The sequence below is a fragment of the Lutra lutra genome, chromosome 18 (genome assembly GCF_902655055.1).
Source record: "Lutra lutra chromosome 18, mLutLut1.2, whole genome shotgun sequence".
NCBI classification, from domain to species: Eukaryota; Metazoa; Chordata; class Mammalia; order Carnivora; family Mustelidae; genus Lutra; species Lutra lutra.
In genome coordinates this window covers 9,390,621-9,414,102 of record NC_062295.1, presented here as the reverse complement: position 1 = coordinate 9,414,102, position 23,482 = coordinate 9,390,621, and the positions used below count along the sequence as shown (strand labels likewise).

General features: G+C 47.3%; 2 protein-coding genes across 5 annotated transcripts in view; both read left to right on the top strand.

Moving 5' to 3' along the window:
* ZC3H7A (zinc finger CCCH-type containing 7A) overlaps nucleotides 1-7,717 on the top strand; it is a 37,501-nt gene extending 29,784 nt beyond the window's left edge. For all 3 annotated transcript variants that reach the window (XM_047713152.1, XM_047713153.1, XM_047713154.1), the window contains 4 exons: nucleotides 1,999-2,107; nucleotides 3,982-4,115; nucleotides 5,822-5,985; nucleotides 6,794-7,717. In XM_047713152.1, coding sequence (XP_047569108.1) covers nucleotides 1,999-2,107; nucleotides 3,982-4,115; nucleotides 5,822-5,985; nucleotides 6,794-6,983 — 597 coding nt within the window. In that variant the 3' untranslated portion in view covers nucleotides 6,984-7,717. The remainder of the gene's footprint in view (nucleotides 1-1,998; nucleotides 2,108-3,981; nucleotides 4,116-5,821; nucleotides 5,986-6,793) is intronic.
* A 4,271-nt stretch (nucleotides 7,718-11,988) lies between these two features.
* TXNDC11 (thioredoxin domain containing 11) overlaps nucleotides 11,989-23,482 on the top strand; it is a 60,922-nt gene continuing 49,428 nt past the window's right edge. The window contains exons 1-3 of one of the 2 annotated variants that reach the window (XM_047712686.1): nucleotides 11,989-12,362; nucleotides 18,356-18,572; nucleotides 22,625-22,722. In XM_047712686.1, the coding sequence (XP_047568642.1) occupies nucleotides 12,109-12,362; nucleotides 18,356-18,572; nucleotides 22,625-22,722 (569 nt within the window). In that variant the 5' untranslated portion in view covers nucleotides 11,989-12,108. Of the gene's footprint in view, nucleotides 12,363-18,355; nucleotides 18,573-22,624; nucleotides 22,723-23,482 lie in introns of those variants that run through there. The other variant, XM_047712687.1, reaches the window with a different exon arrangement.

Here is a 23,482-nt window from a genome sequence, read left to right as displayed (position 1 = left end):
TGCAGGTGGCTTGCAGAGTCCCCTTGGAAACGATGCCCCCTCTGACTTGCCCGAGAGAGCTGAGGAAGAAGCAGGTTAATACCCCATCAGCCAGGGTACCTTGCATTTTGTGAACGTACCCAGGTTACAAGGTCAGTCTCTGAAGGAGGCAGTGTGCGTGTTTCATCCACGGTGGTTTTACACTGGGGATCGGAGTGGTTTAATTGGTGGGCCTCGTAGATGGGGAAGAAGGTTTGTTGGAGCCACGGACATCTTAGGCTTTAAAAGAGGAGAGGATGGGTATACTCCTCATTCTTTTTTTAAAGATTTTATTTATTTATTTCACAGAGATCACAAGTAGGCAGAGAGGCAGGCAGAGAGAGAGAGAGAGGAGGAAGCAGGCTCCCTGCTGAGCAGAGAACCTGATGTGGGGCTCGATCCCAGGACCGTGAGACCATGATCTGAGCTGAAGGAAGAGGCTTTAACCCACTGAGCCACCCAGGCGCCCCATCCTCATTCTTTGTTCAAACAAAGGCAGCTGAGAGCGATTCTAGTTCAGCTGCTGGGACGACTGATTATTCTTTAATCTCAGGCGTGCTGCATTGCCATGCACTGTGCCATTAGCTTATATCCTCTTTTTTTCTACCATACTAGGTATTGCTAAGGGATACTTTTTCTAAAAGAAGAAATAATACTGTATGTGTGCGTGTGTGTGTGTGTGTGTGTGTGTGTGTGTGTGTATAGACAGTATGGTGAGGTGGATGGAAGGAGACCGGGGCTTCAGAATCTGCCAGAAGGGCCCTGGTCACGTTACTCAGCCTCAGTTTGCTCACCTGTAAATGGGAATAATTATGTCCTAGGGAAGATTACATGAGATGGTGTTATGTAAAAACCCAGCACAGTGGCCGGCCTTTACCTTTATCTTCTCTTCTCCCTGCTCCTTATCATTGAACTTTGAGAGACTGTGGTAAATGTTTCCCTAGTAATACCTGCCTAAGAACTTAATGGGGTTTCACTTTTTGCAGAGGATTGGAAGTGGTGGGGAGGTTGGCATTGACATTGGGCCAAGGGAGGAAACCTGTAGTATTCAGGGTGGCCGCACCGCTTTTAGATTTATAGCAGAAACTGACGCTAAGCCTCTGACATTCCATAAACTGATATACAGGGCCAGCCTCTGTTGAAACACAAGGTGAGCTAACAGTGAATAGTACTAGAATGCTCTATAAAGACAAGCATATTGCTATTTGAGAATGAGCTTGGTAACGGAGGTTTCCTTCATTCCTGCTCGTTGTGGTTCTCAGGGCCGTCTACATTCGGCTGATGGCGATCACCTTATTTTCCTCCCCGTTTCACCGCATTTGCTTAGTAAAAACACAAGGCAAATAAGCAGAAGAGATGTTATTTGAACGCTGTGTAACGAGATGGCCTGGCTCGTGTCATCCTTGTCTCCAGACAATGCATATCAAGTGCACGACGGCTGCGGTTAGCGGCCGGTATGGGTTATGTGAGGAAGCTGAATTCTGAGATTTTTCCTGACACCGTTTAGGACCCTTGGAGCAGTCTGCAGTTTCCTCACTACCTCCCAGGAGCTGACAGGGAGGTCTCGTGGGCATTAGGCAGGGAGAGCAGGAGCTGTCAGACTGAGAGGGGGCCAGAGATCTGCCCTGTGGAGATCCACTGCCCTGCTGGGTAAAAGCAGATACTCCAAATAAGGGCGTTTGTAGACATTTTCTTGTCAGAAAATATTCCATATCCTAGTTCCATCCTTTTTTTCTTTCTTTTTTTTCCCCTTTTGGAGATTTTACTTTGAAGGATTTTGAGAGAGAAAGCTTAATATCATCTCATGTCTATGGGGCTTAGAGCCAGTTTGAATTCATTCAAAGTCATCCTGTGTAATAATTGTGTCACTCAGTGTTAGCACAGATAATGACGCTCATTTTGCTTAAGTGTAAAAAGTAGGCAGTTTTACTAACTGTACCCTTGTCTTAAAGCCTATTCATGTATTTTTTTTTTACACAGCTGTGCAATCATATTGCTTCTGGGAAAAAATGTCAGTATGTCGGGAACTGTTCCTTTGCTCATAGTCCTGAGGAGCGGGAAGTGTGGACTTACATGAAGGAGAATGGGAGTAAGTTGCCGTCTTAACTGTGTCTTGAGGTCTGTGCAGTCGAGCTTGCTGTGAAGTTGCCTTTCTCTCTGTATGTAAATATGCCAGCTCACCTCGAACCCAGAAAGCAGTTTGCCTTGGAAACAGGTGTGCCATTGTCAGTAGGGGACAGCCCGACATCTGATCCGTATTTGCGTAGGTCAGAGCTGGATACAAATCCATAGGTGTATGTGTATGACACAGACATGTTTCCGAAAGGTGGCCCGGGAAGTTAAATCTTTCTCCTGTTGTGAGTAGGCACCTCCGAAAAATCAGGTCGGACTTGAAGTTCCTCAAGGAGGTTTTACTGGTAGGACAGCCGCAGATGTAGAGGCCCGAGGAGAGCACGTCTGTCTCGCTCAAACGGCAAGTTTACCGTGGGAGCTTGGAGAGGAGCCTGAGACAGCCTTTCACTTTTGACCAGAGAGGTTTTCCTGCGAGGACGGGGATCGTTGTTGTTGAATCTCTAGTACAGTGATGGGGATTTACCAGCTGTTGACGATCTGCGGTCTCTGAATTACGAGAACCAGTCCGACTGAAGCATGTCACCTGCCGGGTCTGACCAGTGTCCACGGTCGGTGACGTGTGTAGACGGGACTCTTTGCTGTCTTGCCTGGAGGAGGGGCATACTGGTGGGCCTTCCCGAAGATGTCCTTGCAGAGCAGGGCTGTAGCAATGGTTCCTGCTCCCACTGGTCTGAATGGAGAAGGATTTCTAGGTGATCTCTCTTAGTCTGATGACATGTTGTTAGAAACACTTGGGTAGGCAACAAAGCTGGTTTTTGACCTTAACCTCACTACCAGATTTTTTTAGCACAGTGGTTCTCAAACGAGGATGAGTTTTGCCGACACACACCTGCCTCCCTTGGGGACACTGGGCAGTGTTTGGAGACGTTTTTGTTGTCGTGACTTGGGCAGGGTGTCCTACTGGCATCCAGTGTGGAGAATCCAGGAATGCTGTTAAACATCCCCAATGCATGGGGTAGCCCCCTACAGCAGGGAATTAGCTGGCCCAGATTGTCAGCAGGGGTGGGGTTCAGAAACCTGGTTTCTTCGCACTTGACGGTCATGCTGAATATGGTCTTACTGTAGGAAGCAGGTTGTAGCCACTGCCCCGGACCTGTTCCCAGCTGTGCTGTTACAAATTGCACCCCAGCATGTGGGTCCTCGGGGAGAGGGGCTCGACTGATGGGTTCCCGTCAGGGTCAGAATCTCGGTCGCAGGGGTAGTGAGTTTCTCGACTTTTTCGGTAGACAGGAGCGTATCTGCCGCAGGACCCTGAGCTGTGTTAAGTAGCCAATGTGGTTGTGGGGGTGATAGTGAGGGTCTTCCTGGGAGCAGCATGAAGCAGTGGGAGGTGCTTTTTTTTTCTTTTTAGAGCAGTACCCTTTTTTTTTTTTTTAAAGATTTTATTTATTTATTTGACAGACAGAGATCACAAGTAGGCAGAGAGGCAGGCGGAGAGAGAGGAAGGGAAGCAGGCTCCCTGCTGAGCAGAGAACCCGATGCAGGACTCGATCCCAGGACCCTGAGATCATGACCTGAGCCGAAGGCAGCGGCTTAACCCACTGAGCCACCCAGGCGCCCCTAGAGCAATACCCTTTTAATGGTTTCTGACTTTTTAATACCCCCAAAGGGTCTTGCCAATGCGGGGAGTTAATAGGTTCAGGGCCATGAGAGTTCACCTCCTGCTGGGACACGGCCCCTCCCCTCACCTAATGCAGTCCGTCTCCGTTCTGCCCTCTCGCTTTCCTCTCAAAAAATATATGCCGACTGAAAGAAAAGTTGTGCACGATCTTGTGTGTGTCAGTAGTGTAGTTAAATCTCCGCCGCTGAAAGTGATTCGTTTTTCTTTAGTACAAGACATGGAGCAGTTTTATGAACTCTGGCTAAAGAGTCAAAAAAATGAAAAAAGTGATGACGTGACCAGTCAGTCAAACAAGGAAAATGGAAAACAAATTCACATGCCGACAGATTACGCTGAAGTTACCGTGAGTCCCGGTGGTCACCCCACCCCCCTTCCTCCCCTTTCTTCCTCCGCTGATGGAGCCTTCCTTTCCTTTCCGTCCCTTTCCTCCCAGCATGGCTCCCTGGCTGCCTGCCTGCCCTCCTCCTGTCTCTCCACCTCTCTCTGGTGGCCCTGGGCTGTTAGCTTAAGTCCCCCGACGCTAGCAAATCCTTCCCTCGATCCTTTTGCTGACTTTGAAGCCAGAGAATTTGGAACCTAAATGTTGGGGCCTCTCCTTACCAGCCTGTGGCCCTGGGCAGGTCATTGAGCGTCCCCGAGAGGGGTTGTGATGGGTAAGTGAAGGAGGGTGGGACCCGGACACTCAGGCCAATGCTGGGTCTCAGAAGATGCTCCGGAAATGTGGGTGCTAACCACCCCCCATTCCCTCCTTACATGCCGGTGTCTGACTTCTGCCTCAGGGTCCTGTGAAGATACTAAGTCACCTGTGGTTTTTTACTGTTTGGGTTTTCTTTTAAAAATTTTTACAAGAGTAAAGAGGATAATACAATGAGTATCTTGAGCCCACCATGTTAACAGTTCATTGTGTTTGCTCTTTTGAAATAAATAGAATGTTTACAGATAGGGCTGAAACCCCCTTTGTCCCCCATCCCTGAGGGACAAGATCTGTCGTGAGTTTTCCAGGCTACGTTTACCTATCTTTGACACATTTCTTCCTGAGCTATGGTTCTGGCTGGCTTGTGTGTTTAAAGAGGACATAGGCGCGTGCGTTACCCTGCTCCTTGTTTCTTTTGTTTTTTGGTACCTCCCCGTAATTGATTCCGCTGGATCTGGGTCACATCTCTGGCCTGGCCTTGCCCCCACGTGTGTCCCAGGAATGTGCCCTTTGAACTCCATCTCCTCTGCCAAGGCACAGCGCTGGTTCCCTTGCCACCTCTCAAGTGTTCCTGTGTTCCCAAAGCAGGGTCCCGCTTTATTGTGAGATTTACCTGGGCTGTTTAATCAGGTAGATTTTCTTCTGTCCCCTAGATGTAGCAAGTCACAGTCTCATGGCAAGTCTCAGGAATCTTGTCTTACTCACTTGCAAATGATTCTTACCCGGGGCATTTGGGGAACCCTGCCCAGACACCTGTAGCTTACGTCTGTGGTGGTCCTTCCACTGACCAGAACGCAGTTCCTTCTGTGTAGGTCTGTGCCCTGGGGACAGTGTCTTCGCAACATCTGGACTTCTCTGGTCCCTGGTGTGAGTCCTGGACCCATAGCAGGAGCTCATCTCGTGTGCCCTGAAAGGCACGGCTGCTTGTCCTCTGCAGCTGGAGAGCTCTGGGCTTTCCTGTCCGTTCTGCGCGTCCTCACAGCGTTCATCCTTCCCAGGGTCCTCGTGTGAACCAGGCCCCTTCTCCTCCCCACAGACATGCTTATTTGTGCACCAGCCCCTGTCACCTCCCTGCCAGAGACTTGCTGGACCCTGGCCAAATCCATCACCACTGCCCTCTGCTGCCCGTGCTCTGGCTCCCCTCCCGGGGCTGGGATCCTTTTCTTGGTCCTGTTTCTGACTTTGACTTTGAGCTTTACCTTTACCTCCCCCCACCAGATGGGCTCCCCGAGAATCGAGTCTGGGTCTGAGGTCAAGTGGTTTCTAGCTCTGCTGCCCTCCCTGAACTGGGTTTGGCCCGTCAAGGGGCGCGGGTGACCCCCACTGAAGGGACGCGCGTCTTTGGTGCGTTTTAGGCGGACTTCCACTGCTGGATGTGCCGCAAGAACTGTAACAGCGAGAAGCAGTGGCAAGGCCACATCTCTTCAGAGAAGCACAAGGAGAAGGTTTTTCACACCGAGGACGACCAGTACTGCTGGCAGCACCGCTTTCCAACAGGGCATTTTAGTATTTGTGATAGGTACGTAGCTGTCGCGACCTCCCGCTTGAGAACGGCTACGGTCACGTGACTCACAGTCATTCTGTCGTGGGCAGCGGTTATGGGGGTGATGAGGTCTGGGAGCGGATGCCGGGATTTGGGCTCCGAGCGTTAGTTGTTCCTTGGGTGTTTCTTCATGAAAACATGTGGTTACATGAAAAGATTGACTAGTCTGCCCGTATGGGTGTGAGATGTCTTAAGATCACCGAGGAGACAGGAATGTTTGTTCCAATTTGCCCAAACTGTCTTTGAGCTGTCAAGGGTGAGTGGCTAACCACAGCGCGCCCTGCCGTTCTGAAATTGCCTTCTGAATGTGGGCTGTTCCAGTGCGTATATGGACCCGGCTCACGCCGAAGGAGAATGTTACTATCGCTCCTTTTTTTAAGTTGCCTTAGAAAATGTTTTAGCCAAAAACCAGAGTTTTGAATTGCTCCTCATTTTGTCAAGATCACGGTCTATATGTAACTTCCCGATTTAGATCCAGGTGATACCCAATACTACCCAAGACATCTTTTACAGAGCGTGACTTCTGATTTTTTTCCCCTCCATCAGGAAGGACTGTGGTCTTCCCCCCCGCCACCTCCCCCAGTCAACCAGTATTTTTCATGACATATATTTAAAAGTGCTGATTGATTTCCCATTGCAGATGTAAAGCTATGTAGTATTCATTTTCCTAGGCTTAAGATTTTGAACTAAAAGTTTTATGCCAATCACCAAGCCAGTGAAGCGTGCACTTTTTGGATTTGTATAAATAACTCGCGGACGCTCACCAAGCTGACTTGCCCCGCAGGTATATGAACGGCACCTGCACGGAAGGGAACGGCTGTAAGTTCGCACACGGGAACGCCGAACTGCATGAGTGGGAAGAGAGAAGGGATGCCCTAAAGATGAAACTCAACAAAGCAAGAAAAGATCACTTAATCGCCCCAAATGATAATGACTTTGGAAAATATAGTTTTTTGTTTAAAGATTTAAACTAATATGCTGGCTTTTATGTATGTTACCTAATCAAAGCATTGACCAGAAAAATTGAAAGTGTTCCAAGGCACATAGCAGAGGAGCCGCAGACTTTCTGCTTGTATCGGCGTCTATCGTACCTCCTGAGCAGCAGCCCCGCAGTAGGTAGGAAACGGGCTGTTGAACAGGTCTGGCCATATGCTCTCGTGGCACCACTGGCATCAGATGGCGAAGTGACCGCTACCCAGTTGCCATCTGTTGAACAGACTTTTGGATGAAGTGTGTTGGGGAAGAGGATAAGGTTATGTCTAAGACGACTCCTTGAGTTGGTCCTTCAGATAAGAACCATCATGGGGAGAGAGCATAGACACTTGCGCTAGGGGTCAGAAGACATGATGGATGAAATTCTTCACGTTTTAAATGGAACAAAATTGTTTAATATAATAAAGTTTGCTACTTATCTGTATGTAGGTTGCTAAAAAGGATTTTCTTAACTCAGATTTTAAGCCAAATAACCATTTAACACTAGTACATGTTAAATGGGGTATTTTTCTGTATTTGTATGTTTCACTATAATAAGGGAACTAAGGATAATGTGCATTGAGACTATTTTGAAAAATAATCAGTTGACTCAAATTTTATTTCTTGGTCTTTTGCTGTTTAAATGATGATTTTGAGAGATTACACTTGTACTGTTGGTGTTGTGTAGTGTATGGTATGGACCAATATCGCCTGTAATAAACACTTTCTATATAGATGTCTTTCATTTTTTGGTGTGGTCCTTTCCTCCCAGAGAATTGTTGAAACAAGGTTTTTTTTTTGTTTGTTTTTAGACACCTTTACTTAAGCAATTAGCGATAGTATGCAAATTAGACACGAAAGTGACTTTTCACTCTGTCCTGCTCTCTCCCAGATTTGGGTTGATAAGCAGCTTCTCTTGTTCAGTGACATGGTAACTCTCCTGGGGCTCTTCTGTGTTTCATTCAGATGTATGATTAGCAGGGAGATAGACAGCCAACTAGGACGTGGGCCATGGGACGTGGGTTTCTACAGATGACTGGCACGACACTCTTCAGTAGGGCCGTTTTGGTTGTTCAGAGACCACAGATGGCATGGTCAGGATGGCTGGCAGAGACAGAGCTAAGATGTCCCCTGGGACCCTGACCTGCTTCAGAGGCTGAGATGCAGTGAGCTAGGGGGAAGAGTTGTCAGCAGGGTGTGGGGTGGGGGTCGGGGTCTGCTACATCCAGAGGATGTTACCAGGGCTGCGCCCTTGTTGGGGATGGGGGTCGGGGGGAGTGCTGGATGGATTTGGAAGGCAGGGATCTGCTGGGCTGTGATGTGCCAAGCCTCCACACCCTCACGCAAAGTCACTTCCTCGTGACAACCTTGAATGGGTGGGTTTGGGGGGTAACAAAAAAGGGTCTTTGTTCCCGTATATGAGTCCAACAACCGTGGAGAGGAGGCCGTAGCTGCCGGTAGTGAGATGAGACAAGGAGAACATTTAGAAGAACCAGAGGCTGCCTGTGACTCCTTGAAGATGAGAGACTGGTTTCTCTCCACGTGTGGGAAGGCAGTCGGGACCAGTCATACTTGGTGGATGCATTAGGAGTGCGTCTTGTTTGCCAAATAGATAATCTGTTATGGGTGACATTTTCTGTAGAATAGACTGGTAATGTTATTTTTCTACTAGGTCTGTCTAGTCTAGAAAGATGGCCTTCATTACATTTTTTCTTCTTTGGACTTTCTTCCAAACTCCTTTCTCCAGGGAGAAAAGCAGATGTTAAAAAGTGGTCTTGATGGGGCACCCGGGTGGCTCAGTGGGTTGAGCCGCTGCCTTCGGCTCAGGTCATGATCTCAGGGTCCTGGGATCGAGCCCCGCATCGGGCTCTCTGCTCAGCGGGGAGCCTGCTTCCTCCTCTCTCTCTGCCTGCCTCTCTGCCTGCTTGTGATCTCTGTCTGTCAAATAAATAAATAAATCTTTAAAAAAAAAAGAAAAAAAAAGTCGCTTGTCTTAACTTTTGGAATACCTGCTAGAAACTTAGTTTGAGATCCTGTGAGTGGTCAAGGATCACTTTAGTTGGCCTGGAGAGATCAGAATATAGATTTCTCATTATTTGTTGCAGGGGAAGAATACCAATTTCTAGAAGGCCAATTCTGGGTTCCTGATACAAGGTTTCCAAGAAGCAGAAACACCATTGTCCAGACAGCCCAGGCTCAGGGCGTAGGCTTCCCTCCTGCAGAACCTGCCGACCTGTACCTTCTGGGGCACATCCTGTTTGCTAAGTAAATGCTTAGAAGCTTTAAAAGTTAATGAGCATTATTTCTCTGTGGTTCTAAGAAAGGATTTACAGGAGTAACATATGCTCTCCCCGCCCCCTTCTCAAACTCCGGCAACTTGATCATGGCATAAAAAGTGACCCTGAAAGCTCAGATATGGGTCAATGTGGACAAGTTATGGCTGACTTGGCCTTGAAGGGCAGTACAGCCTGACCCTGACTGCCTGGTGTATTCAGAAATGAACTTATCAGTTTCAGAAGCACATTCTGGTGTCAGAGCAGCAGCCAGATGTCTAGATAGAGAAGAGGAAATGAATTGCCTTTTTAAAATCCAGGGCGATTTCCTGGCCTATGAGGTGTCACCTTGCATTGCCACAAGGTATTCTGGGTCTGAAGAGAGAACCCCCAGGCAGCACAAGTTCTTTGGACCTTATCAAGGCCTGTGCCAGTGACAGGTGTCTCATAGAAGTGTAGGGTGAATTCTGTCCTCGCAACCCACAGTGAACGGGCACTGGTGACTTTTGACTGTATTTGTTTTCCTTAGTAATACACCGGTGAACTCAGATGTACAAGGACGAATCCAGAAGGACTAGAAATGGTAAATAGGGTGAATATTAAAAAACCTACAAATACAATTTTTCTCAGTGTCTATAAAAACAAGATTATGTAAAACAGTATGAAAACACTGTATCACCGAGTTTGTAATATAATAGATGAAAAAGTGAAAGAGCACAGGGACGGGAAGAGGAAACAGAGCTACATTGGAGAAGCTTCTGTCTCTTACTGCACTTAAGGTAGTATAGTCTGGGGCACCTGGGTGGCTCAGTGGGTTGGGCCTCTGCCTTCGGCTTGGGTCGTGATCTTGGGGTCCTGGGATCGAGCCCCGCATCGGGCTCTCTCCTCGGCGGGGAGCCTGCTTCCCCCTCTCTCTGTGCCTGCCTCTCTCCTTGCTTGTGATCTCTCTCTCTCTGTCAAATAAATAAAATAAAATCTTAAAAAAAAAGTAGTATAATTTGAAGTAGAAAGTCTGGGAAAAAATTTATATAGTGATCCCCAGAGCAACTGCTAAGGATATAACCAAAGAAAGGTTTAAAACCATTAATTAATGGGATACTAGCAAATACCAACTTAATACAAATGAACAAAGTAAAGAAGGAACAAAAAGGACATGACAGCTATAAAACAATGAGCAAAACTGGTAGGTGTCAATAAACTGCCAGCGTACTGGGCCTCAGCCGTTGACACATGGAATGTCCTAGCTCCCTAACAAGGTAGGCAAGGATAGCCACACCTTCCATTCCTGGAAGCCAGACACCAGGCTCAGGCAGCTGCCCTGGGGCACAGGTGAGGTCTTATCTGAGCTTCTGGGGTTTTTTTTTGTTTTTTTTTGTTTTTTTTTAAATTTTATTTATTTATTTGACAAGAGAGAGAGATCACAAGTAGGCAAAGAGGCAGGCAGAGGAGGGGAGAGCAGGCTCCCTGCTGAACAGAGAGTCCGATGCGGGGCTTGATCCCAGGACCCTGAGATCATGACCTGAGCCGAAGGCAGAGGCTTAACCCACTGAGCCACCCAGGTGCCCCCCGCCCGTGCTTTTTGTTTTTTGCCGGCACTCACCCTGCCCTGGTCCCCTCCGAGTTTCATTTGCCTCCTTTCACAGTCATCTGAGGCCCCAGCAGCTGTGTAATCATGGACCTCACTTCGCCCCAGGTACACATGGCCCTCTCTCTTATGGAAGCAATTCCTTTCTGTCAGTCTCAAACCGCATTTCATCCCTTACTGGCTTGTCCTTTATAATCACAAAACTTCAGGAAGGACCTCTCGTTTAGAACCAGAGACGTCGGAGAGTCAGCAGTGAGTCACGGGCGCCCGGGGCAGCCTGCCTTTGAGCCTGAATTCCCCACCTGCTGGCTTTGCAGCCTCAGTTAGGTGACTTTTCCAAGCGTCGGTTTTCTTGCCATCTGTGGGGTGAGTACAGGCAGCACAGACAGTCCCCCAAGGGCCGTGGTGGTGGGAGATGAGGCTCTGGGGCACACGCCGCTTAAATGAAGCAGATCGTGGGCGCTGGGAGACTACAGTAACAGACTTAGCGAGACCTCACTGTGGGCCCGGCACTTTGCATAAATCACCTCGTTCATCCTCAAAACAACTGTGTGTGAGAGGTACTGGTATTACCTCCCATTTCACGGACGTGCAAACCGAGGCCGAGGGACCGCTCCCGTCCGCCTCACTCCTGGGACCCCGAGCACCTCTCGTCTCTGCACGTATTCTCCTTAGGTTAAGCGGGGATAATACACGGCACCTATGTCCCCCCGGGCCTGTGCGGACTCGAGGGCACTATTGCCATCATCATCATCACAGCATTTAAAACTCAGCAGGGAAAGAGACGTCTGCCAGGTGCCCGAGCTTCCCTACAGCCGCGCTGGGAGGATGCCGCTGCGGACCGGCCGGATGCTCAACCCGCGCCTGCGCAGATTCCGCGGACGGAGGGCGGGGCCTGTGGGACAGCGGCTGGCGGCCGCAGGTGGCGCTTGCGGGGAGGCAGTCCGCGCCGGATCCGTGAGCGAGGGGCGTGGCCCTCTGGGGGCGGGGCTGTCAGGCGGGTCGGCGTCCACGCAGACTCCGTGAACGAGGGGCGGGATCTCCGGGGAGGTGGGGCCGCCGGGAGGGGCCAGCGTCCGCGCAGACTCCGTGGATGGGGGCGGAGTCGCCTGCGCGGGGGCGGGCGCCGCGGCGGCGGTGGGGCTGACGTGGAGGGTCCGGGTTAGCGGGCGCGCGGGGCTGCGGGATTGGGGAGCGGCGGGCCGGGCCGGGCCCTCGGGCCCGAAGCGGCGGCGGCGGCGGTATAAAGCCGGCGACAGGGAGCATGTAATGTCGGAATGCGGAGGCCGCGGCGGCGGCAACAGCAGCAGCAGCAGCGACGACGCCGAGGACGAGGGTGGCGGCGGCGGCGGCCCCGCGGGCTCCGGCTCCCTCAGCCCGGCCCCGGCCGGAGGGTCCTCGGCGGGCCGGCTCCGCCGCGGGCTGCGCGGCGCTTCCCTCATGGCGCGCCGGCGGCCCGAGCTGCTCTGCGGGGCCGTGGCCCTCGGCTGCGCGCTGCTCGTCGCCCTCAAGTTTACCTGCAGGTGAGGCGGCCCGCAGCCCCGGGGCCCCGACCGGCGACGCAGGACCGGCTCGGGGCCCACAGGGTCCGGGGCTGGAGAGGCCTTCGCGGGGGAAGTGGGGCCTGGCTTCTCCTGGAGCCACCGACCGGACCCTGCTCTGCCTGCGGCCGTGCCCGCCACTTTCTCCCGGGCAGCCAGCCAGCCAGCGGCCAGGCGAGGTTTTCGGGTGCCGCTCGGGACCCTTCCTTCGTCCCATTTTAGCATCGAAGTTAGTGGGCCAGGTTCTGAGCACCTGTTGGGGCTTAATGGGGGGCGCACCTGTCACTTGCGCCCAGGCTGCGGGACCCTCATTTTAACACCCATCTTGTTGCCCTTACGCCTCGAGTGTGATGATTCACGACTGTTAAAGTCCCAGACCCCTTCGAGAATCCGAGAATCGATCTAACGATTATTTATCCACACGTGCTGTGGTGGGTAACACTCCTCCGGGTGAGCGTTGAAGATAAAAATCCCACCCCCCTTTCCAGTGGGTGGGACAGGCTTAAGTAAACAATTTACTCTAATTTTAAAGGACTTCTGTAAATGTTGCCGGGATAGAAGGGATGAGGGTGGGGCAGAAAGGCCTTGGTGACCAAGAGACAGAGGAAGCTTACGCCAGAAGGAGGAAGGGCCTAGCGCCGGGAAGATTGGGGGGTAGAGTGTCCAAGGTAGAGGGAGCCAGAAGTGCAAAGGCTGGACGAGGTGGGTGTTTTCCTGCAACTGCAAAGAAGACCTGGGTAGGCTGGACCTTAGTGAACAGGAAAAAAATTAAAGTTACTGTACCTCTTTGGGGTAAGGTACCCACATACAACATGTTCTTTAAACTTCAGGAGTACTTCTGGTCCCTCAAGTCCTCTGTGTATCTTCTGGGACTCCCCAATTTATAAGTCTCTGTTGCAGCGGACTGGCGTATTAGCCAAGAGGAAGATTGCAGCCTGGAACGTTTTAACCGGGCGTAGTGTGTGGCTTCTGTTGTCAGAGAGGTGTCAGAGGTTTGGGAATTTTAGTGGAAAGAGAAAAGAATTATGATAACTGTCATTGATCACTTGCCAGGAACCAGGAAGTTGCTCATCCTTGGCACTCGGGCAGAGGGGCCGTCCTGCCCGTGGTGGAGTGTTGAGCTGTACCACGTACCTACTAAATCCCATAGCACACAGCCCTAGATACGACAACGAAAAATGTCTGCGGACATTGCCAGGTGCTGCCTGGGGTACGAAGCTGCTTCCTTGAGCACTGTAGCTTCCATCAGTGCATTTATTCCTTTAATACATAAACTGAGAGCCTGGCATGGACTTTTTAAATCTCAATCCCCAGTAGTGTCTGGGTGTACTCTAGTCCTTCCAGGTTATAGATGAAGGAGTTGAGCTTTGGTCATGTTACAAAACGTGGCCCAAATCACACCCACCTGTTAAGTGGCTGAGCTGGAGTTTGAATTCTTTATTGTCAGGTACAACAAGGCTCTTAACCTTTCTGTTTATCGTTCACTGTGCAAAGGAAATATATAGAGAGGATTTTACAGCATACAATTGCCAGGTGTCTTTGGGTTCAAATTAGGAAGAGAGGTTCCCCCCACCCCACTCCAGGGCTTACTGACATCTCTTTGTTCACCTATAGAAATAATGCTTCGTGTTTGTTCTGAAAGAATATGGCTTTAAAAAGCTAAGAAATTCCTTTGAGATTTGGGGAAGGAGGAGGAGTGTAAATCCAATTGTTGGAGCAGGCAGAGCAGGATCCCTGCCTGCTTCGGTTTAGGAGTGACCCAGTGAACTGCCTGTCCCTCTTCTCTCTGTGCCCTGGGCAAATCTGGACAGTCTTTCAATAGACTGAGATTGATTTTTTACTCTTACTTGATTGAATGATGTCATGATACTGTTACAGACTTGAGCCTTTCTGGCCCCCATTTTCTGTTTTACTTTTTTTTTTTTTTTTTAAAGATTTTATTTATTTATTTATATGACAGACAGAGATCACAGCAGGCAGAGAGAGAGAGAGGAGGAAGCAGGCTCCCTGCTGAGCAGAGAGCCCAATGCTGGGCTTGATCCCAGGACTCTGGGATCATGACCTGAGCCGAAGGCAGAGGCTTAACCCACTGAGCCAACCAGGCGCCCCTCTGTTTTACTTTTTAAGATTGTTGCGTTAATGAGGACAATAGGATTTTTCTTCCGTGTTGGTTGCTTAGCTGAGTTCAAACCAGATAATATAAAAGAGGTTGATTTGGAGTAGAGACGCAGTAATTGTGCCGTTTGGGACCTTTAATCTTTATTTTACCTGCCTTTCTAGGCATTGAATCTCCTTGATGGCATCCTACTCCCTTTGCTTTCACCCTGATTTTGGAGGGAAAAAGTTGTGTGTGTCTATATATGTATGGTGCATATATTCATTTTGCTTTATTGCGTTTTGTGAATTCAAAGCTGCTTCAGGTCCGCTTCAGAAGGAGGTGTAGGGTATGCATTTCACAGAAAAATTGGGAGTTGCAACCAGCCCTTTTTGCTTGCAACCAGCTCTTGAGTTTCTCAAACCTCAGACTGAGCGTTCAAAGCTGCATGAAATCTTTGGTCTAGGTAGAGCTTCTCAAAAACTTGTGGCAAGTTTAAGAGTTAAACGGAAACTTGTGAATGTTTCTGGTGGGGCAGAGGCAGGTGTTTCTTTTCCCTGGTTAATATTTGCTTTTCCATGGGCCACGTATTTTATCTGGCCAGTGTACTTGAGGAACAGCTCTGAACACTCGGGGCAGTAATACTAAGTGGATTGTTACCCTTCGGCTGTCACAGATCTCCATTTTCCCTCAGACTGTGTTATTTCACACTCAACACGCAGTTTGACTGGGAGAAGAATCATCTCGAAAGGGGGAGTTTTGGAGCTTTTAATAACGTGTCACGCACGACCTTCCTCATCTCTCTGCATGGCTGCCTGTCATTCAGGTTTCTGTTTTAAAAGATCCCCTGTCACATCACCCTGTTAAATTCTCCACTTAGCGGTGATCCTTTTGTGGGCTTTGGTTTGTTGTGTGCGTGTTGTCTTCCTTGAGAAAGTAACCCCCTGAGAACATTATGGTGCTTGCTACTGTCACCTGGGTGCCTGCAGGGCGGTTGCTGAAGCATACTCCCATTTGCTTAGTGAACGTTTTTCGAATTACTGCATGAGTGACTCAGTTTTTCAGGTTCTGGAGATCTTTTGCATAGACAGAGCTCCCTGATTGCAGTGTTAAAATGGTAGTTTGAGCGGATAAGTAGGAGATTGGCTCTTTCGCTACTGCTACTTTATGATATTAATAGTTTTGGGTTAAAATAGGGAAGCAGCGTATTTAAGTCTGTCTTAATTCAGGACGCTAACATCTTCTAGATGCAGAGGAGGGCATGGGATTCTTTCCTTTATGCTAAATGACCCACGCCTCTTAGAGGAGGTTGGGTCTTGGGGTGTTTACATTTCCCTTTTGGGTTCTAAGTACCTGTCTGTCTACTGGGTATCTCAGAGCTGGCAGCGCTTTCCTTCTTGTTCTTCCTTCCTGCTACCTTGCTGTATTCTGAGAAGCCAGAATGTCAGGTTTGTTTGAACACATATGTGAGCATAGAACATAATGACGTGGCCTTTAGGGTCATCCCGAGTAAAGCAAATGGGCCTCTGACACGTTGATTCTGAGTGTTCTTAATTATGTCTGTCTGTGTGGGTTTATATTATATCTGCCTTTGCATATGTTCAGGTGAGATAGGAGGGTTGGTTTGTTGGTTTCACAAATTATTGAACTTCAGAGGACCAGGAACCATAAACAATGAGGATCTAACAGTGAAAAAGAGAGGGTTCTTGCCCTCAGGGAATTAATGCTGTGGTAAAGTAAATAGATCATAGGTAAAATTAGTTGCTAATTGTGGGGGGGTATAAAAGCAACCAACAGGGAGCTGAGAGAAAAAAATGAGGTCTCATCCTTTGGGTAGAGTTGTCAGAGGAGGAGACACACCAGCCAAGATGTTTTCTCATCAGCTTCATGGTGGTATATTTTACATTCAGTTAAATTACACATTTTATGTGTACACGTTGATGATTTTTGATAAATTTAACCACCCGCATCCTTTCAGTGAAGATAGAGAATGTTTTCTTCTCCCCAGAAAGTTTCCTCAGTACCCCTCTGCAGCCAGTCTCCTTGCCCCAGTCCCCACTCTAGACAGCCACTGATGTGATTATTTTGTTATAGATTAGTTTTGTCTGTTTTGGAATTTTACATAGATACATTCATGTTATATGTATTTTTTATTGTCTGGCTTCTTCAGTGTAGTTATTTTGAAACTCATCCAGTTATAGTATGTATCAGTTCTTTATTGTTGAGTAACATTTAATTATAAGAATATATAGCAGTTTATTCTTCACTTAATGAGTCACACCAGCTTCCTTATGCATACTATTTAGATAATTTACCTTTTCCCATCCTTATGCTTTCATCCTTTCTATGTCTTTATGTGTAAATTGGGTCTCTTTTAGACAGCATTTGGTAAGTCTTGCTTCACTATCCAGTCTGGTATTCTCTTTCTCTTAACTGGGTGGTTTAGTCCTTTTATATTTAATGTAATGATTGATATTGTTGGGTGTAATCCTGCCTTCTGGCTGTTTGTTTTATTTTTACCTTCTGGTTTTTGTTCCTTCCTTGGTTCTTTTCCGCCTTTTGGATTAATTGAATATGTTCTAGGGTCTCTATTTTTATTCTATTGGTTTCTTGGCTAAACTACTGTAGCAGTTTTATGCCATGTTAGCGCAGATGTGTGAACAGCTCAAGGTGTTCATTAAGCTCATTTCACCTGGTGGGATGCAGCCTCAGCCAAGATGTTTTTGTCTTGATGGGAGAAATAGTGGCCACTTTGTGACTTCAGACCACTTATTCATTCTTTTTTGTCTTCTCTTGATCTCTCCCTTTTGGGAACTTCAGGTACTCAGGAAGACTGTTTTCCAGGTAAAATGGGCTGTTACTTTGTTAGTCATCTTAATAACCTCTGGATCATGACATTGTTAATCTTAAAAATTAAACAGTTAATTATTTTACCAGAAAAATGGATTTATTCAGGAATAGCAGAGAATTGCAATCCAGGACATGCAGGCTGTGGCAAACCATAGGCAAGTCCCACAGAAAAATGAGAACAACATTCTTTTACAGAGGAGGAAGATGGGAGGGGGTGGTTGTGAGTGAAAGTCCATTGGAGAGATGCAGGAGTTTGGGGGGGATGACAGTTTTTCAGTGGCTGATTGTTGAAGTCATCAGTATTTTTGTAGGAGTTGTTACATCTTTTTCCAGTTGGGGCTTATAATCCTTCTCCTGTTGAAGATTCTCCCTTAGAGTCTGTAATTGATCATTTTTTCATGTAATTGACATGGAGAAGTGTTGGCTCCCCCTTCTGGCCTCCCAACTCCATTTTAGTGGCTTCCCAATATATATCTGGAGAAATCTACCTTATTATTCATTACTTTTGCCTGAATGCCGTGTGTAAGTACAGGCCAACTCCAGCTCATAAGCATAATGTTTTCGCAAAGTTGAGTCGATGGTAAGAATTTCCCATAGAAATGTTAGTGGTAGCCGTGAGGGCTCCCTCCCCTTAGTTCTGAGCAAGCTCACTGGTTGTTCCAAAGCCCTGGAGACCAGCAGCTCCTGTGGAGAGCCAGGTTGCTGAGAGATGAGGGTGGGGTGTTTTGGGTGTAGGAGGCAAGAACATGGATTCTTCAAAGAATCCTTCTCCTCTGCTGTCTGCTGCCTTCCCGCCCCAACCTGGGGAGACAGTATTAGAGAGTCGTTTTCAACACAGTATGCACGTATTGCATTTTCTCAGCTAAATACTGCCTTAGCACAGCCTAGTTTTTACTCCAGGGTGATATTTTGGGAACTCCATTTTCCTATTCAAGAGTTGTTTCTTTTAAGCTGCATTCCCCCCTCCACGTAGAGCTGTCGTTAGAAGGAGATAAACTTAGCAGACTTGTTTGTGTTTGCTCTTTTTTAGTCGAGCGAAAGACGTGATAATACCAGCAAAGCCACCTGTCAGCTTTTTCTCCTCGAGGTCGCCGGTTCTTGACCTCTTCCAGGGGCAGCTGGACTATGCAGAGTATGTTCGCCGGGACTCGGAGGTGGCGCTGCTGTTCTTCTACGCCCCGTGGTGTGGTCAGTCCATCGCTGCCAGGCCAGAGATTGAGCAGACAGCGAGCCAGCTTTCCGACCAGGTAATGCTGACCCTCCGCCTGCCCCGGGTGACTGTCCGCCCTGTGTGCGGGGCTGGTTGCCCCCACAGAGACCCCTCACCCGGCTGGCTGATTGAGCCAGGATGAAGGCCAGGAGCCTCACTTTATAAATGGTAAAGCCTTTTGTAAAGAAAAAAGATTTCTGATGGTGAGGGTCATAGCTGGTTAAAGACCGGAGAGGGAGCAGATTCTGTGTTTCCTTCGGATGCAGACCAATTCATCTCAGGGTGCCATGCTCTTTGGCTTCAGTGCTGAAAAGCCTAGTTGAATTTCTGTTTGATATTTGTTGATGATTTCTTTTCTTTTTCTTTTTTTCTAATGTTCGTATCATTTATTTGAGAGAGAGCATGCGTCTGCGTGCATGAACATGGGGTAGGGGTAGGGAGGGGCAGAGAGAGAATCCTAAGCAGGCTCCATGCCCAGCATGGAGCCTGATGCGAGGCTGGCTCTCACCACCCTGAGATCATAGCCTGAGGCGAAACCAAGAGTCAGACTAAGCCAGCCAGGCACTCTGCTGTAAGACACATTTATGTGTCACGAATACAGTGGAACATGTTGCCCTATTAAAAATACATGGACCAGAGTTATATGCATCGAGTACTTAATGAAGCTATACCTTTGTGCTAGGCCAGAGGGATGGGCGATGGGTCATCTGTATGGCAGTGGTTTTCAACCCAGTGGATCCTAGTTGCCTTTTTACATTATGAGGTGCCTTTTGCTGTCCTGAAAAGTAATTCATAGATATAAAACTTCCGTACACATATAATTGCTAAAGAGTCAGTCCACTAATTATAAAGGTGGGGGGAAACAAAAATAACATATAATCAGGTCATGTGTGTTTCAGGATGTAAATGCTTAGGCAGAATAGGTCCTGATCACTTTATGGAGAACTGCTGGGGGCAGACTGGTAAAGGTGTGTTGTGGTAGAGACTCAGGTACTGTGGGAACACTGCTTTCACTGATTTGAGTTTCCTGAATGGTGGACAGCTCTTGGTGAAGACTGGAACCAAATAAAGTATTTTCTGACTTAGGTTTACATAAGAGTTGCCTTCCCACGAAATCGAAATTCGGTGAATACCAAAAACAAGCTTTCGATTCACATTTAAAATGGAATTAGGTCCTGGGTTAGCATAATAACAGACAAGTTTTCCCCAGCCTCATTGTTGGGCAGGACATTTCAGACCCCTCTGCGGGTGCTGTGCATAACTCTTTCCTCGTGCAGAGCAGTTTCCAGCATTGCGGGCTGTCTCCCACAGTGCCTGCCCACCCCGTGCCCTGTAGCTTCCCAGTCACTGCAGCAACCAGAAGAGCATCCCCCAGATTTCTGAAATACTGCTGCTGCAAACCACGCATCTGAGGTAACTGATGCAGGCAGCTGAGTTCCAGAAGTTTCTTTGGAACTCTGGGTAGGTTTTTCTTAGAAACAATGTTATAAATGCTGGTGAGGCTTTCTGCCCAACCTAGCAAAGCCTTTTGAACCATTATAGATCCCTGAATGTGGTGCAAAGTACTGTTTAAATCTGGCTCTTCATTAGAACTCTTCATTGCCTAGGACATTGGTTCTGAGGGGGTTGATATTTTGTGTTCCAACTTTGGACCCATGGGATCGATCAGTTCCCTGTGCTCCCTTTACTCCCTCCCCCTTTAAAAATGGCTCGCAATAGAGGCGCCAGGCTGGTTCAGTTTGGGAAAGCCTGTGACCCTCGACCTTAGGGTTGTGGGTTCAAGCCTCACATTGGGCAGTAGAGCTAACTTGAAAAGAAAAAAAAGGGCTAATAATAACCAAACTGGCAGACACTTCGAGGGAGGAAGCAGGAACTCCAGTGGAGCACTGGGAGGCAAGCAATAGGTTAGCATAAAAGATGTCACCACTTCATTCCTCAGGCATTCCCTAGGTCTTCTGAATTAAGAGAACATGGGGGAGCAAGGAGGGAATCTACTGTGTTTAGGGCAGGAGTCAGTCACTTGTTGCCTTCTGAAGCGGCTGTATCCTCACAAGTGATTACAAGAGTGGCGTTCTGGTATGCCGGGGCCTGTGCTGTTTCTCATGACAGCTCTGCACGCTGGTTCTGGCATCCCTGTTCTTGAAAGCAGGACCTCAGACCTAGATGGTGGAGCCGTTGGCCAAGGATGACAGGATAAGTGGTGAAGGTTATAGTGCCATCCACAGCTAACGGGCACTGCTTTTTTCAAATTTTTTTTTCCAGCTCCTTCCAAATTGAGTGCTTATTATTCTGTGTTCTCACTAGGGAAAAGGAGAGGGTTTATTTTTGGAAACAGGCAAAAATCTTTTGAGCCACGTGGCTTTAGTAAAATTAGCAAACATGGTTGATTGTGCCCTATTTTTGAGTAAAAAAATGAGATGTCACCTTAAGTAAAGATATTGTTTTCTTTTCTCATAAATGGACTCTAAAAGGAGCTCTGAAGAGCTTCCACTAAGTTTTGAGCAATATTGCTGTTTCCAGCGTGGAAGGAAGGCCTCTGAAGGTGACTTTTCATTTGTAGTCTTCATATTTTTTCAGTAGTATTCTGAAAATGTTTTCACATAGCAAAGGTAAAGGAATTTTGTATATACCTGCAAATCAAATGTTATTGACTTTTTTTTTTAAAGATTTTATTTATTTATTAGACAGAGATCACAAGTAGGCAGAGAGGCAGGCAGAGAGAGAGGGGGAAGCAGGCTCCCTGCTGAGCAGACAGCCCGATGCAGGGGATCGATGCAGGGGCTCGATCCCGGGACCCCGGGATCATGACCTGAGCCGAAGGCAGAGGCTTAACCCACTGAGCCACCCAGGTGCCCCTGTTACTGACATTTTATTGTCATTTATTCCTCTTACTATTCCTCTAGTCAGTGATTCTCACCTAGAGGAAGTTTTCTCCCCCCAGGGGACCTTTGGCAGTGTTTGGAGCTGTTCTCTGGGATCACTACTTGAGGCGGGGGAGCTGCTAGCCTGCAGGGGGTACAGTCCGGGAATACTGCTAAAGCCTCCATCCAGTGTGTAGGACGGCCCCTCACAACCAAAACAAACCTACGGAAAGCCCTGTAACAGTGGAAGGCTGAGGTGGCAGTAGTGCCGAAGTGGAAGAGCGCTCCTCTAAGCTATGACCCATCTGGTTTCGGGTACATTTCAGAGTCGATTGGAGACCTAGGGACACTTCTCCTTAAATACTTTAGCATGTACCTATAAATAGGTGTTTAGTTTGTATTTTTGCTGCTTAATACTACATTTTATTTTTATTTTTATTTTTATTTTAAAGATTTTATTTATTTATTTGACAGAGAGAAATCACAAGTAGGCAGAGAGGCAGACAGAGAGAGAGGAGGAAGCAGGCTCCCTGCTGAGCAGAAAGCCCGATGCGGGGCTCGAACCCAGGACCTGGGATCATGACCTGAGCTGAAGGCAGCGGCTTAACCCACTGAGCCACCCAGGCGCCCCTTAATACTACATTTTAGAGCATAGCTTTAATTACTTTATTGTTACTGGTTTTTATATTTATTTATTTTATTTTATTTTTATTTTTTTTAAAAGATTTTATTTATTTATTTGACAGACAGAAATCACAAGTAGGCAGAGAGGCAGGCAGAGAGAGAGAGGAGGAGGATTGTTACTGGTTTTTAGTGTGGTCATTAAAAATGGTCCTTTGATATTTGTGATGTTTTATTTGTAGCTGACATTTTTTCCCTTCTCCTGTGCTCAGTTGGGGACTATCAAAAGATAGCTTTCCGTTGAGTCTTAGTGTAATCATGCTTAGAAAAAGCTCACTCGTGCTCATTCACTTTAGAGTTCAAAGCAAATCATTTCCCTCTTGGACTAGACTGTAAAATACTGGAATCCTAGCTAGACACCATAGATGAGAGTCTGTCTTGTTTATTGTGGTGGTAGATGATGACCTTTGAATGCTGGCGATAATTTTTTTTTCTCGCTTTCTGTTTCGGAGAAGAACAGTTCCATTCCTGTGATTTTATCTTTAAAATCTTGGTAGTTTTTCAGTTGTTATTCATAGTCACTTGAAACCTTTTTTTGGCTCTGCAGGTGTTGTTTGTGGCAATTAACTGTTGGTGGAACCAGGGGAAATGCAGAAAACAGAAGCACTTCTTTTATTTCCCTGTGATATATCTGTATCATCGGAGGTAAGAACTTTGAATTAGTTTTCTAATTCCAGTAAATTTCTAAAGTGAATTTTTTTTCTGCTTTAAAGTATTAAATATTTACTGTAGGAAATGAAGAAAATACAGATAAGCAAAAATAAAAGGATCTGGGTATTTTATCAGCAGTACACAATCATTATGTGTTTTGTGATATATCCTCTTCTGACTATACAGATCCACCCTCTTTTTTAAATAAAAAAAATGGGATTGTGTAGTAATGGTATTTCCTAAACTGCTTTTTCTTGCTTGTGTGAACATCTCTTCATACCATTACAATGTATGGCATTGTTTTTGATAGTGCCCCCTGTCCCTTTGTGTGGCTACACATTTCAGACGTTCTGAAGTATTTTACTGTATGAAAATGCACAAAGGTCCTTATCCTGTTACCTGGCAACATACCTAGTCAGGAGGGAATTTTAGCACCTTTTCAGCTGGGAAGAAAATTTAACTACGAGTCCACGGTCCTATGCCCATAATCCTGAAATCCAAAGAGGTTTGAAAACCTAAAAGGTTTTCATAAATGTTGTTCCCATGTGCACTCACCTAGCCTGAAGTGACAAGAGGCTGCCTTTAGTCTTTATCCCACTTAAGGAGCCAGTTTATTATGCTGCAGAAATACTGGTGTTTGATTTTGGAATCTTGCCCAGACCTTGCTGTGAGTGTTAAGTAATGTCTGAAATCGGACTTGGAGAATTTTGAAGACAGATGAGACTTTGGACTTTGTTCAATGTAATTGGCTTGC